This window comes from Cydia splendana, chromosome 26 (genome assembly GCF_910591565.1).
Source record: "Cydia splendana chromosome 26, ilCydSple1.2, whole genome shotgun sequence".
In the NCBI taxonomy this organism is placed as follows: domain Eukaryota; kingdom Metazoa; phylum Arthropoda; class Insecta; order Lepidoptera; family Tortricidae; genus Cydia; species Cydia splendana.
The window spans coordinates 9239951-9254736 of NC_085985.1; the positions used below are offsets into that span (position 1 = coordinate 9239951).

At 38.8% G+C, this 14786-nt stretch overlaps 1 protein-coding gene across 4 annotated transcripts in view; it reads left to right on the forward strand.

Annotated features, from left to right (window-relative positions):
- LOC134803292 (glycerol-3-phosphate acyltransferase 4) overlaps positions 1-14786 on the forward strand; it is a 34604-nt gene that overhangs the window by 10150 nt on the left and 9668 nt on the right. For 3 of the 4 annotated variants that reach the window (XM_063776062.1, XM_063776064.1, XM_063776063.1), the window contains exons 2-5: positions 6319-6442; positions 10800-10939; positions 13217-13353; positions 14647-14752. In XM_063776062.1, the coding sequence (XP_063632132.1) occupies positions 6319-6442; positions 10800-10939; positions 13217-13353; positions 14647-14752 (507 nt within the window). Of the gene's footprint in view, positions 1-6318; positions 6443-6796; positions 6831-10799; positions 10940-13216; positions 13354-14646; positions 14753-14786 lie in introns of those variants that run through there. The other variant, XM_063776066.1, reaches the window with a different exon arrangement.

Sequence of the window (14786 nt, forward strand, 5' to 3'; positions counted from 1 at the left end):
GAGTCTTGCCCATCACTAGTAAATTCATCATTCAGAGACAATTTCAATATGGCGGTTTGTTTACATAGTTAGCAAGTTCTATTGAAATAGACTTTAGGACTGGCGGCGGGCCGGATAAAATCCATTCGCGGGCCGGAGCTGGCCCGCGGGCCGTACTTTGCCTACCACTGGTCTAAGCTGACTTGAACAAAACAAAGTGAGGGCGTCGTTGTACAATACACTTGCGAAAAGGTAATTCGCAACTCGTGTCGACTTAAAACACTCTCTTCGGTCGTTTCAATTTATTGCCACTCGTTGCATATTTCCTACTTTTGGCTCTTGTATCTATCTATCTATCTAATACCTTTAAACGAGCAATTCTTGTTTATTTATTTATTTATTTATATATATATTTCGGCGATCTCGGAAACGGCTCTAACGATTTCGATGAAATTTGCTTTATGTGGGTTTTCGAGGGCGATAAATCGATCTAGCTAGGTCTTATCTCTGGGAAAACGCGCGTTTTTGAGTTTGTATATATTATGTTTTCCGAACAAAGCTCGGTCTCCCAGATATTGTACTTAATCTGACAGTAAGAAATTGTTGTTTTCATATATCTACTAAAATTACACTTATAACAATAGGATATAAAAATAGACATTATTTACTGTTTCTATTTTTCAATATTTACTTATCTGTACAATCATATTTGCACGAAGATAATTCCACTTAGAAACAATATGGTGACGAATGAGTTTCTGATAAAATTACGAAAATCACGTTTAGTGATAAGAGTTTTTTAACGGGTTTTTGGTGTAGTAAACGAAATATGTCAGTTTTAACCAAATGGCGAATAGGGGAGGATCATATTGGTTAGGTTAGGGTTCCGTACCTCAAAAGAAAAAAACCGCACAAGTGCGTGTCGGACTCGCCCACCGAGGGTTCCGTACTTTTGAGTATTTGTTGTTATAGCGGCAACAGAAATAGACCATCTGTGAAAATTTCAACTGTCAAGCTATTACGGTTCATGAGATACAGCCTGGTGATAGACAGTTGGACAGACTGACACACAAAGACTCCACCTTTGTACTCGTATTAGGGTCCCGTTTTTACCCTTTGGGTACGGAACCCTAAAAAGCGCTATAATCTGCGCACTATCACTACACCTTATTACAAAGTCCCCCGCCGCGTCTGTCTGTTTGTATGTTCGCGATAAACTCAAAAACTACTGAACGGATTTTCTTGCGTTTTCCACCTATCAATACAGTGATTCTTGAGGAAGGTTTAAGTGTATAATTTGTTGAGATTTTGTGTAAATTGGTTGAACTACCCGTGCGAAGCCGGGACGGGTCGCTAGTAGAGCAATATTGTATTAATACTTGTTTAAATCATGTAGCGTGACGAGAATGGATAGGATAAGGAATGAGTATAAGAGGAAGCCTGAAAGTTGCACCCATAACAGAAAAAGTAAGGGCAAATCGCCTAGCGTGGCACGGGCATGTGATGCGGAGGGATGAAAGTCATGTGACGAGAAAGGTATTACGAATGAATGTGGAGGGAAGTACGACAAGAGGAAAACCGAGGAAAAGGTGGATGGACTGTGTGAGAGATGTTATGAAACGAACGCAAGTGAATGATGAAATGACGGGCGAAAGAGAGGTGTGGAAGAGAAAGACATGCTGCGCCGACCCCAAGTGAATGGGACAAGGGCAAGAGAATGATGATGACTTGTTTACCTCATGTTTTATGACGTTGTTATTGCTACTTATCGCTCTGACCTTTCGATCCTTATAATTCTTGCCTTTAATCCATAATTATATCTTATCTGCGCCAATGTAACCAATAATATGTGTTTCAATCATTATAGTCATTTGTAAAGGAATACATGCATGGATACATGTATAGAGTCATAGGGTATTATACTATATTTAAAATATATTATTTTACACCATGCATGAAATAAAGCACCAGATAATTATTACAAAAACACAGATTGGAGTTATTTTTAAACACAAGTTCTATTTAATAAATCGGATAGAAATATAAAAAGTAGGTGAGTTGACCGTGAGGTAATGTGTAATGTTTCATATCAATTTCATATTAGTAAATCTTTTTGACAGTTCTAAAAAAGTAACTGATTTGACTAGTAGGAAAATACCCTATTCGCCAGTAACTGGCTACTTTTAGTAACTGGCCGCCCTTAACGAAAAATGAATTCTATTCACCTATAAACAGAATTAATTTTATTATAAGGTTTCAATAACTGGCCAGCTTTCAATAACTGGCCGCCTTATACTAAAATTAATTCTATTTATATGTGAATAGAATTCATGTTTGGTTGGCCAGTTACTAAAAGTGGCCAGTTACTGGCGGATTACCCTACTAGCGACCCGCCCTTCGCACGGGTTACACAAAACCTTAACAAATAATAACACCTAAACCATCCTCAAGAATCACTCTATTGATAGGTGAAAACCACATGAAAATCCGTTCAGTAGTTTTTGAGTTTATCACGAACATACACACAAACAGACAGACGCGGCGGGGGACTTTGTTTTATAAGGTACAGATGTAGCGCATAGTTATTTTCGCATTGTATTTTCGCGGAAACGTACCAACGTGTCTTGCTATTTCAGCCAGTCTCGGTACAAAAAACCGGGCAAGTGCGAGTCGGACTCGCGCACGAAGGGTTCCGTATCATAATGCAAAAAAAACGAAAAAAAAAGCAAAAAAAAACGGTCACCCATCCAAGTACTGACCACTCCCGACGTTGCTTAACTTTGGTCAAAAATCACGTTTGTTGTATGGGAGCCCCATTTAAATCTTTATTTTATTCTGTTTTTAGTATTTGTTGTTATAGCGGCAACAGAAATACATCATCTGTGAAAATTTCAACTGTCTAGCTATCACGGTTCGTGAGATACAGCCTGGTGACAGACGGAAGGACGGACGGACGGACGGACAGCGAAGTCTTAGTAATAGGGTCCCGTTTTATCATAGAGGGCATTACCACAGAATAAATAATAGTACTACCGTACAGAAAGGACACTTCCTACCAGGGATGTTGCGAACATCCGCATCCGCAATCGCGGAACTTCCGCATTATTTTCAACATCCGCATCCGCATAAAATCGACGCGAAGCTTATGCGGATGTCGAAGAAGTCGGTACAGGAACGTCTTGGCGGCGGCGTAAGTGCTAGGTAATTTCGTCATTCCCTATAACGAAATCGTCTAGATCCAGAAAAGTCGGCCAAGTTACTGTTTATTAAATATAACGCACCTATATTCTGACTCAAATACTAAACGTTTCGTTTTTTTGAATAAAAAAATACTAAAAATGTAATATTTGACGTTTTCTAAGTACCTAAACTTGACATCCGTATCCGCATCCGCGGATGTGAGCCTTTAAATATCCGCATCCGCGGATGTGAGCCTTTAAATATCCGCATCCGCGGATGTGAGCCTTTAAATATCCGCATCCGCGGATGTGAGCCTTTAAATATCCGCATCCGCGGATGTGAGCCTTTAAATATCCGCATCCGCGGATATGAGCCTTTAAATATCCGCATCCGCGGATGTCAAAAAATCTGCATCTGCAACATCCCTGCTTCCTACAAAACCGAAGTTTGACAGCGATTCAGGGACGAATCATGTAAGGCCCTTTCTTATGCAAGGTACTATCCGTTTCGGCCATTTAGGGTTGTCAACATTCAAGTCATTATCTTATCTGTGGTCGTGCACGCAAAGGGACGTCAAGTGGTGCGAACCCTAATAATTGCTCGGAGCAATGCTGAGCCGAACGGAGCCGAGATTGCCCGAAAGGAGGAGTGTCGCCCCACTGGCGTTGCTGCGTTCATTTACCACTTACAATCACTTAGATTGGTTGGCAGTAATCAACTGTGCGTATCTCCAGTAACTTCCTGCCTCGCAGTCCTCGCACAGCTAAACTTGCATAATTCCACTAACCCGGGGTTAACCGGTTAAACCTGGAGTTACCATGGTTACCAGTACAATTTGACACTGAGTTAACGGTTTAACCGCATAACCCCGGGTTAGTGGGATGGTGCAAGTGGGCTTTAGTAGGGTTAGTAATGAGCAGAAATGTATGGAGCAGTATGCACTTTAGTCTCAGGCGATGCCGCTTGGCATGATTGTTCCTTAGGTCAAACAAAGCTGATTTGGCCCCCTTGGATTTTGATTTGATACCCCTCAAAAAGGGGGGGTAAAAGGGTAAAAAAAAACTACAACGATTTGATGGCACACGCAGTGCAAGTGCTATTTATACGTCATCATTTCATAGAACTTTGACGTTTAAAATAACAATTGCACTGCGTGTGCTATCAAAATCGTTGCAGACTTTTCTCGGTCTAACTCTATAAGAATGTATGAAATACTATTACTTCTTCTCTTCTTCGTCGCGTTATCCCGGCATTTTGCCACGGCTCATGGGAGCCTGGGGTCCGCTTGACAACTAATCCCAAGAATTGACGTAGGCACTAGTTTTTACGGAAGCGACTGCCATCTGACCTTCCAACCCAGAGGGGAAACTATGCCTTATTGGGATTAGACGTGCGCGCCGGTAGAAAAAAATCGGGCGGCGGCGCGCCACGAAAAAATCCATGGCGGCGGCGTAACGCCGGCGGCGTGGGATTTTCAACTTTTCAATATACGTATAATGAAAAACCAAGATTAACTCTAAATCAACAAGGGAAAAAATCTCAAAAAAAACTGTGTTACATCGTTTTTTTGGTATATAAAAAATATCTAATTATAATGTTGAAAAAAAACATATGTCAAGTATGTTGGACGTTGCTATGATCGGTGTAAATAAAAAGATACGCCGCGTAATGAAAAGACGTCCAGTATTTTGGACACGCCGAGTATAGAGTACCTACTGTATGTGCATAAGGGTGTTTTAGTCCTATTCATGTTTTTTTAAATAAATTTTAATTTTTAATTAGAAATACACTTACTGATAATGTCAACTTATGTAATGAATTTAAGTAAGTAAAACCTATTATTTATATATTTTTGCAATAACTTTATAGCTCGTAAAATTGTGTAAAAAGGTGGTAAAATTTTACTAGTCATTGACGTCATTTATTTCACATTAAATCTAACTTAGCGGGGTATCCTAGGAAGCAGTAACATATGAGCAATGGTTTTTACAATAATGCATGCACTTTTATCAAAATTTTCGTAATAAATTTCTCAAATGAAATCGGGTCTGTCTCTTGATGAAAACAAATCCACACACACACACACAGGACAAAAAAATCCATAAAAACATCCACAGGAATAAAAATCCATAATTTTTTTTTTATCTATTTGGTTCATTACGTTGTATTACCGCAAGTAATGACTTTTTAGAACGTTTTGAAACACCTAACATCCCTCTATTTAATTTATTTACCACAAAAACTACCAGAAAATTTAATAATTTTACTCTTCGCATACTTGGCAACGTCCAACATATTGGACTTAGCAAAAGTGCCGTGTAATCGACAACGGGCAAAATACTGGACATTACACTTTTTACACTTATTTTTACCCATAAACACGAAACATTTTTATGTAAATCATATCGCCACGTAAAAAACAGACCAGTTAGTAACCTATTACACGTTTTAACGCTGCTTAATACTGTCATATAAAAAAAATTAAAAAAGGGGAAAATGTCAGTCTGTCGGATGCTTCCTTGCAAGTTCTGCGTTCTGTAGGACTTTGACAAAAAAATTAGGTTCACACTGGTTCCCAATATTTTCTTACTTACTTAAAAATATCATATCATTCAAGTAGTAGTAGTAGTCGTAGTTTCCTGGTAGTGTAAGTACGCTACCAGGGGAAAGTAACGCTATGCTTTAATATTTGGTGCAGTTTTTTTTTCTTGGGATGTCCAGTATAGTGGACGTTATCGATTTAAGGGTTAAAATAAATCAAGCATTGAATTAAAAAAAACGGAACAGTCGGAACGCTAAAGCTAGGCACGTTGCACGCGCTTTATATCCATTGATTTTAAATTTGTACCCTCTTGCGGGTTTTGTTTCGGCGCGAATTTTAAACTACCGGCGGCGGCGGCGGCGCGCTGACTCCTTATGGCGGCGGCGCGCCGCGGCGGCGCGCACGTCTAATTGGGATTAGTCCGGTTTCCTCACGATGTTTTCCTTCACCGAAAAGCGACTGGTATTATCAACCGATATTTCGTACATAAGTTCCGAAAAACTAATTGGTACAAGCCGGGGTTTGAACCCGCGACCTCCCGATTGAAAGTCGCACGCTCTTACCGCTAGGCGTGACTATGAAATACTATTACTTATTCAGTTTTTTTTAAATTCCAGTATGGCCGCCAGCACATCGAAGTGGCGAAGAAGCTACAGCGCAACGACAGCTCGGACGACGAGGAGCCTCCCGTGCCGGACGACAAGCCCCCGTCCGCCATCTTTAAAGAGAACGGCATCAACGGTCAGTGCCCACTTTTGCCCACTCTGCCCACTTTTACTCACTTTTGCCCACTCTGCCGACTATTACCACTGTTACTTATTCTCTCTTATTATATATGATCCTAAACATTAAGGGACACCTCTAGAGAAGAGATGTCATTTACGACAAGCTGCCGTCCGCCATCTTTAAAGAGAACGGCATCAACGGACAGTGCCCACTTTAGCCCACTCCGCACACTTTTGCCCACTATTTCTCACACACGTTTATATGATCCTAAACGGTAAGGGACACTTCTAGATGCCCACTCCGCCCACTTTTGCCCACTCTCTCTTATATATGATCCTAAACGTTATAGATGTCATTCACGATAAGCCGCCGTCCGCCATGTTTAAAGAGAACGGCATCAACGGTCAGTGCCCACTCTGCCCACTTTTGCCCACTCTGCCCAGTATTTCTCACTCTCTCTTATATGATCCTAAACGTTAAAGAACACGTCTAGATGCCCACTCCGCCCACTTTTGCCAACTCTTATATATGATCCTAAACGTTATAGATGTCATTCACGAGTGTCTAAATGGGGCTTAGGGGGTCATCCATTAATCATTAGGGGTCATTACACGCTTAGGGGGGGAGGGGGTCAAGAAAATGTGACATGTTGTGACAGGGGGGAGGGGGGAGTCACAAACATTGTGACGTCACTTTAACTTATTTAAGGCTACAAATATAATGACCACCAAAAAATACTTTGGTACCCTAAATAAAAAAATCATGCTTACCAAAAAAAATTACTGAACACCAAAAAAATAAGACCTAAAAATACAAACGTACCACCATTTTAATTACGACTGCACTTCAAATTGTATTCAAATACCAAATATATTGAATGATCACCAAAAATCATTAATGATCACCAAATCTTGAAGACCAAATTAATGCGATATTTTCACCTAAATAAACCACTATGATTACCAAAAAATGTATACATATTACCAAATAAAGTAAACTGATGCCAAAATTACTAGCCCCTCCCGCTCAACCCCCCGTACCCCGCACCGCATACCTACCTTACCTAATCTACTTTTCTAGTAGCATTTCGTTATGCTACTAGAAAAGTAAGTCAAACTGCTATCAGTTAAGTGGGTTAGGTTAGCACTGCGACCCTTACAGAAACGAAATGGTACTAGAAAAGTAGGTCAGGTTAGGTTTGAACTGCGACCTTTACAGAAACGAAATGCTACTATAAAAGTGGGTTAGGTTAGGTTAGAACTGCGATCCGCACAGAACCGAAATGCTACTAAAAAAGTGGGCTAGGTTAAGTTTCAACTGCTACCCATACAGATACGAAATGCTACTAGAAAAGTGCGTTAGGTTAGGTTTGAACTGCGACCCATACAGAAACGAAATGCTACTAGAAAAGTGGGTTAGGTTTGCTATCCTATTAAAGGAAATGACTCCAAAATAATCATTCTTCAAGAAACGAAATGCTACTAGAAAAGTGGGTTAGGTTAGGTTGGAACTGCGCCCCATACAGAACCAAACTGCTATCAGAAAAGTGGGTTAGGTTAGGTTTGAACTGCGACCCTTACAGAAACCAAATGCTACTAGAAAAATGGGTTAGGTTAGGTTTGAACTGCGACCCTTACAGAAAAGAAATGCTACTAGAAAAGTGGGTTAGGTTAGGTCTGAACTGCGACCCTTACAGAAAAGAAATGCTACTAGAAAAGTGGGATAGGTTAGGTTTGAAATGCGACCCTTACAGAAAAGAAATGCTTCTAGAAAAGTGGGTTAGGTTAGGTTTGAACTGCGACCCTTGCAGAAAAGAAATGCTACTAGAAAAGTGGGTTAGGTTAGGTTTGAACTGCGACCCTTACAGAAAAGAAATGCTAGTAGAAAAGTGGGTTAGGTTAGGTTTGAACTGCGACCCTTACAGAAAAAAAATGCTACTAGAAAAGTGGGTTAGGTTTGAACTGCGACCCATACAGAAACGAAATGCTACTAGAAAAGTGGGTTAGGTTAGGTTTGAACTGCGAACCTTGCAGAAAAGAAATGCTACTAGAAAAGTGGGTTAGGTTAGGTTTGAACTGCGACCCTTGCAGAAAAGAAATGCTACTAGAAAAGTGGGTTAGGTTAGGTTTGAACTGCGACCCTTACAGAGACGAAATGCTACTAGAAAAGTGGGTTAGGTTAGGTTAGAACTGCGACTGTAACAGAAATAAAATGCTACTAGAAAAAGGTGACGAAGTGGATTAATTAATTTAATAGGATAACGATAATTATATTAAATATTAGCACATTTTTAATTAAAATGTGGTTACAATTTTGGTGGTCATTTACAATTTTTGGGTTTACAATGATTATTTTGGAGTCATTTGTTTTAATATGAGATCAAGATTTAAAAATTTGGTTATAATTTTACATTAAAATGGAGTTCTAATTTTGGTGGTCATTTACTATTTTTGGGTTTACAATGATTATTTTGGTGTCATTTTCTTTAATAGGATAGCAAGATGTAAAAATTTGGTTATCATTTCACATTAAAATGGGGTTTGAAATTTGGTAATCATTTCGTATTTTTGGGTTAATAATGATTAGTTTGGTGTCATTTCCTTTAAAAGGATATTAAAGTGTAATAAAATTGGTAATCATTTCACATTAAAATGGTGTTATAATTTTGGTGATCATTCATTATTTTAGGGTGGTAAAATAGATTTTTTTGGTATTAAATTTTACTAAATCTGGTGATCAGTTAAATAGCAGCCCTTATTTAATTCGCTGTACCTACAGTTAAATAACAAATTTTTGGAACGATAATCATTTTTATTCGCTTAATTTTCTTTCCTATTCAGTTTTGGGTTGTAAAATTACTAATAGGTATTTCTTTTTTCAAAAATATTTGGATAAAATATGAATAATAGGTACATTGTACAACCTACTTAATAGGGGATATTACTGCAATGTTCTGCCGCCAGAGTGCAGCACTACCGACTCAGTAAATTCATAGACTAACTTATACATACTGTGCCTTAAACTGTTTATGACAAGTTTTCACAGACAATAAAATATGACATTGATGCATCAAGGCGGTTTGTTAACAAGGGCCTACCGGTAAATGCGAAAATCGAAATTTGGTTATTTGCCTCTTTATCGCTCGAATATGCAAGAGTGATAGAGAGGTTAGATAACAGAATTTCGATTTTCTTGTTTCGCGGTAGGCCATGTGTCAATGTGGTTTGTTTACTGTATGTGCCACAAAGGTGCCATCTTCGCAGAGCTTTGCCTAATATTCCCTATTCGATTTGCCGATTTCGTTGAAAACATGTGACGTCACACCAGGGAGGGAGGGGTTTGCCAAATGTGACCAAGTGTGACAACGAGGAGGGGAGGGGTCAAAAAACCTAGAAATTCGTGTGATGTAATTATTGGATGACCCCTTAACGCAAATAGACGAACGCTGCCCATATTTGCAACATTAGAAACACGTGACAGTTGTTAAGTTGTTATCTCAATTCAACTAATGCTAACATTATGTCAACAACGACGTTGCATAACGTTGCATTGTTTAGCCAATTGGCTCGGTAAATCGTTCACGTATTTTACATAAATCTTAGTTATCCAACTCTACTTTTTAACACACTGACAAGGGGGAGGGAGGGGGTTTTCATAGTTCTTACGTAAGATCACAAAGATGCGATTTTTTATGGAAATTATGATTTTTTAAATAATACTTCCACACTCTATATAATACTTTCACAAAGGGTCTAATTTGGTGGGTAATTGGGTGTAATTAAATATGTGTACAGTCGCCATCAGATATATAGGAGCGGCCAAGGTGTTCACAATATCGCGCTCTAACGCCCTGACAATAGAGGCGTGTTCCGATATTTGTGAGCACCTTGGCCGCTCCGATATATCTGATGGCGACTGTACAAAACGCGAAAGTTCCAGTACCTTTGTAGGTACCAAATAAACATTTCAAAAATGATTTTTGACAAGTAACAAACCATACGTGTACTCATTTTTACTTTAGATTCTTACGTAATATATGGTAATAGATAAAAAAATAAAAGATAAAAAATGGTTTATCCAAGTAGGCATATTACAATGCGCTTATGAACGTCAAATAAAGCTATACCGGCTCCAACCGTACACCTCTGCCTCGAGAAGATTTAAATACCCCCTCAATTGGAGGAGGGTATCCCAATATGGGACCGGCAACAAATTCGGCGGGACACATCTTTTCAAAACATTATTACATCTTATAATTAACATGCATTACGAGTAAATAAGAAAAATACCTAAAATATAATAAATAAAATATAGGGGGGTGTGGGTCAGCCTATTCTTATTTTTTCTTACATAGGGGAACTTTTAATTGCAGGCACGAAGATGACAGTGATAGAGCGAGAAGAGATACTGGGGCCGTCGCCGGAGCTAAACTATAAAAGAAGCACGAGCCAGGAGAGGGTTTCCAACGGCGTGCGGCCTGATAACGCGGGGAAGGGGGAGGGGACGAAAGAGGTAAATATTTTATTTATTTATTGATAATTAGGGATGTAACGATACCGATACCGATATAATCGACAGGCTTATATATCGGCATCGCCGATTTAAATTCAGCCGATATCACAATTTGAAGAGCGCGCGAAACGAACGACGCTGCTAATAATTTGAATAAACTTTGTTCCTTGACAAAAATCTATCTATAGTGAGCTATATAATTACTGATTTGATTTACTTTTGCTTTGATTGCTTGATGGTTACCTAAATAAATGTTTTATTTGATTTTGATTTGTCACTTTTCTTTATTTTTTTTAGTTTTTCACACTCACAAAATCGAGTGTATATTATACATAATGTTTTATTCATATTAAGTATATAGTTCCTTATTTACTTGATTTATTAACTAACTGCTATGCCTTTGATATCGGTATCGCCGATTATTTACTTCAAAAATCGGTATCGGTATCGTATCGGCAAAATCACTACACCTCCGCCGCGTCTGTCTGTTTGTGTGTATGTATGTTCGCGATAAATTCAAAACTAATGAACGGATTTCGTGCGGTTTTCACCTATCAATAGTTGTTAAGGTTTTGTGTAACCCGTGCGAAGCCGGGGCGGGTCGCTAGTATATCTATAAAACTATTTCCAAGAAGTAACACATAACATAGTTTAATACAAGGTAGGTATTGCATGGGGTCCATTTCGTCATGAGGCGTTTTTGAGGATTTTTTGACATTCCTCCCCCTCTGTATGGTCTACTTAAATAAAAGTAAATAGGCTTGAGTCGGTCCTGAACTAAGAACTATTAAGAATGAAATCCCATCAAGGACCGAAAGGAACTAAATCTTTTTGCACGCTCTTAATCGGTCTTTAGGTCCTTTAGTTCAGTGGGATTCGAGAGCGCTTGACTGAGTGAAACGTAAAATGGACGGAACGAAACGGTTGTCAATGTCGCTGGCACGAGTGTGAACGAGATGAAAGAACGACGTGACACTCCTAAGCCCGAAAATATGAAGGAAAAACAAATATATTTCGACATATTTGAAATTTTTTAATTATGTTAAGGTGTTTTAATTTTTAATATCGACACATCGTATCGTACAAGTTGAATTGTATTCAGTTACCAAAGATTGGAAAGAAACCAATGAAAAATCGACTCCTATTCATTCCCGGCTCTCAACGACCGAACTGAACTAAAGGAACTAAAAGACCTAACTAGTTCGTTTGACCGATTGACCGAGAGCGGAGCGCTCTCTGAAGTGACCGAGCAGGCACAAGCCTAAAAGTAAACAAATAATTTGTACATTTTCGGGTAGTTATAACATTTATTGATTAACCAACCAAATACATAACCGCCTGGATCTGTCACTGAACGACCTGACTTTAACCTACGTTATTTGATCATGTAATGTTTTCATCTACCCTCTCGCTGGCTTAAGAACCCATTTGAGGGTAGATTTTGTTTACTCTTTTTAGGGTTCCGTACCCAAAGGGTAAAACGGGACCCTATTACTAAGACTTCGCTGTCCGTCCGTCCGTCTGTCACCAGGCTGTATCTCACGAACCGTGATAGCTAGACAGTTGAAATTTTCACAGATGATGTATTTCTGTTGCCGCTATAACAACAAATACTAAAAACAGAATAAAATAAAGATTTAAATGAGGCTCCCATACAACAAACGTGATTTTTGACCAAAGTTAAGCAACGTCGGGAGTGGTCAATATTTGGATGGGTGACCGTTTTTTTTTTGCTTTTTTTTTTTTTTTGCATTATGGTACGGAACCCTTCGTGCGCGAGTCCGACTCGCACTTGCCCGGTTTTTTAAATACCTAAAGATACAGACTTTTGTAGACTGGTGTTCAAGACAAATTGTCTCGCTTAACTTCAAACTCAGGTAAATCCATTGGACCCTCTCAGCAAATATCTCTACCCTATTACCTTTTCTTAATACCAAAATCGCATATTCTGAGTATTCTGACAGATGGATTTACCCGAGTTTGAAGTTAAGCAATTGGGTATTTGACTACTAGTCAAATCAGTTTCTTTTTTCGAACTGTCAAAATGATTTTGCTAGTATCGAATTCATATGAAACACTAGCTTGTGACGTCTCGATCAAATTACCTACTCTTTATAGTTTTATACGGGTTTTAAAATAGAAATAGTGTCTAAAACGAACTGCTGTCTACGTTTCTCTATTAATCTTCTGGTGCTTTATTTCATGCATGGTTTAAAATAATTTATTTTAAATACAGTCAAATACCCTATTCAATTTCTTATCACAATTATTCCTCAGAACAACCTGGAGTTCCACCTCCACCACTGCATGGACCTGGTGAAGGCCGGCATGGAGTCCATCATCGAGGACCAGGTCACCTCCGTCTTCGAGGCCGAGGAGTTGAGGAGCTGGAACCTCCTCACCAGGACCAACATGTATGTACTAGCGGTCTTCTTCCTCACGTTGTCCCGGCATTTTGCCACGGCTCATGGGAGCCTGGGGTCCGCTTGACAACTAATCCCGTGATTTGACGTAGGCACTAGTTTTTACGAAAGCGACTGCCATATGACCTTCCAACCCGGAGAGGAAACTAGGCCTTATTGGGATTAGTCCGGTTTCCTCACGATGTTTTCCTTCACCGAAAAGCAACTGGTAAATATCAAATTATATTTCGTACATAAGTTCTGAAAAACTCATTCGTACGAGCCGGGGTTTGAATCCGCGACCTCCGGATTGAAAGTCGCACTCTCTTACCGCTAGGCCATCAGCGCTTTTAATACTCCCTATTGTTTGTTTACTTTTATACAGTGGAACCTGGATAATTGCAATCTCAAGGGACTGGCCATTTTTTGTCAATTAACCAGGTTTTCCATTTAAGCAGGTCGTGTCAATTAACGAGGTTCAAAAAATCGTTGTGTCAATTATAGAGGTTTTCATTAATAGAGGTTGCGTTTTGACAAATTTCTTTTATGGAGGTGCAAATAACCGCTGAAAGTAGATTTACACGCTTAAATTCTGGGTTTCTGGTCTATATATTGCTTCTGTCTATACTTGTACTTTTACACTACATTAATTACCACTTTATTTTCTTATTAATCATTTGGGTTTAAACATTCCCTTGAATTGTAGAAGAAAGTTTAATTAGAATGTAAAAAGCATACATTGTTTTTGATTAAATCAAAACTATTTCACCTACTACAGGCTGTGATAGATACCCAATAAATAAATTGAATTCTGGATGAAGATATAAATAAAATGATCATTGCTATTAAAATATTGTTTCTGCTGTCTACAACTACATTATTTCAATTACAGAGGTAATAAGTAAGACTCGTTTCAATAATAGAGGTAAAAAGAAAAGCAAAAATAACGGATCTTTTTAGCACAGTGTCAATTATAGAGGTCTTAGTTGCGATGTGGTCAATTACAGAGGCAAAATTACGAAAAGCACTAAAATCTAAATTGCAATTATAGAGGTTCCAAACTTTCAATTATAGAGGCCTTTTGGTCTCAAGGACCGGACTTTTGGTTGCAATTATTGAGGTTTTCCATTTATCCAGGTGCCAATTAACCAGGTTTCACTGTAGTATACTCCCTATTGTTTGTTTACTTTTATAGTATACTCCCTATTGTTTGTTTACTTTTATAGTATACTCCCTATTGTTTGTTTACTTTTATTTAAATACCTAAAGATACAGAGTATAATTTCCGTGCTTGATTTGTTACAGGCAGTACGAGTTTCTATCATGGCGTCTGACCATCATCTGGATGATGGGGTTCGTGGTGCGCTACTTCTTCCTGCTGCCGTTACGGATCATGATCTTCGCCATCGGGGTAAGGACGTGGGCCATACTGAAAGTTTCTGGAT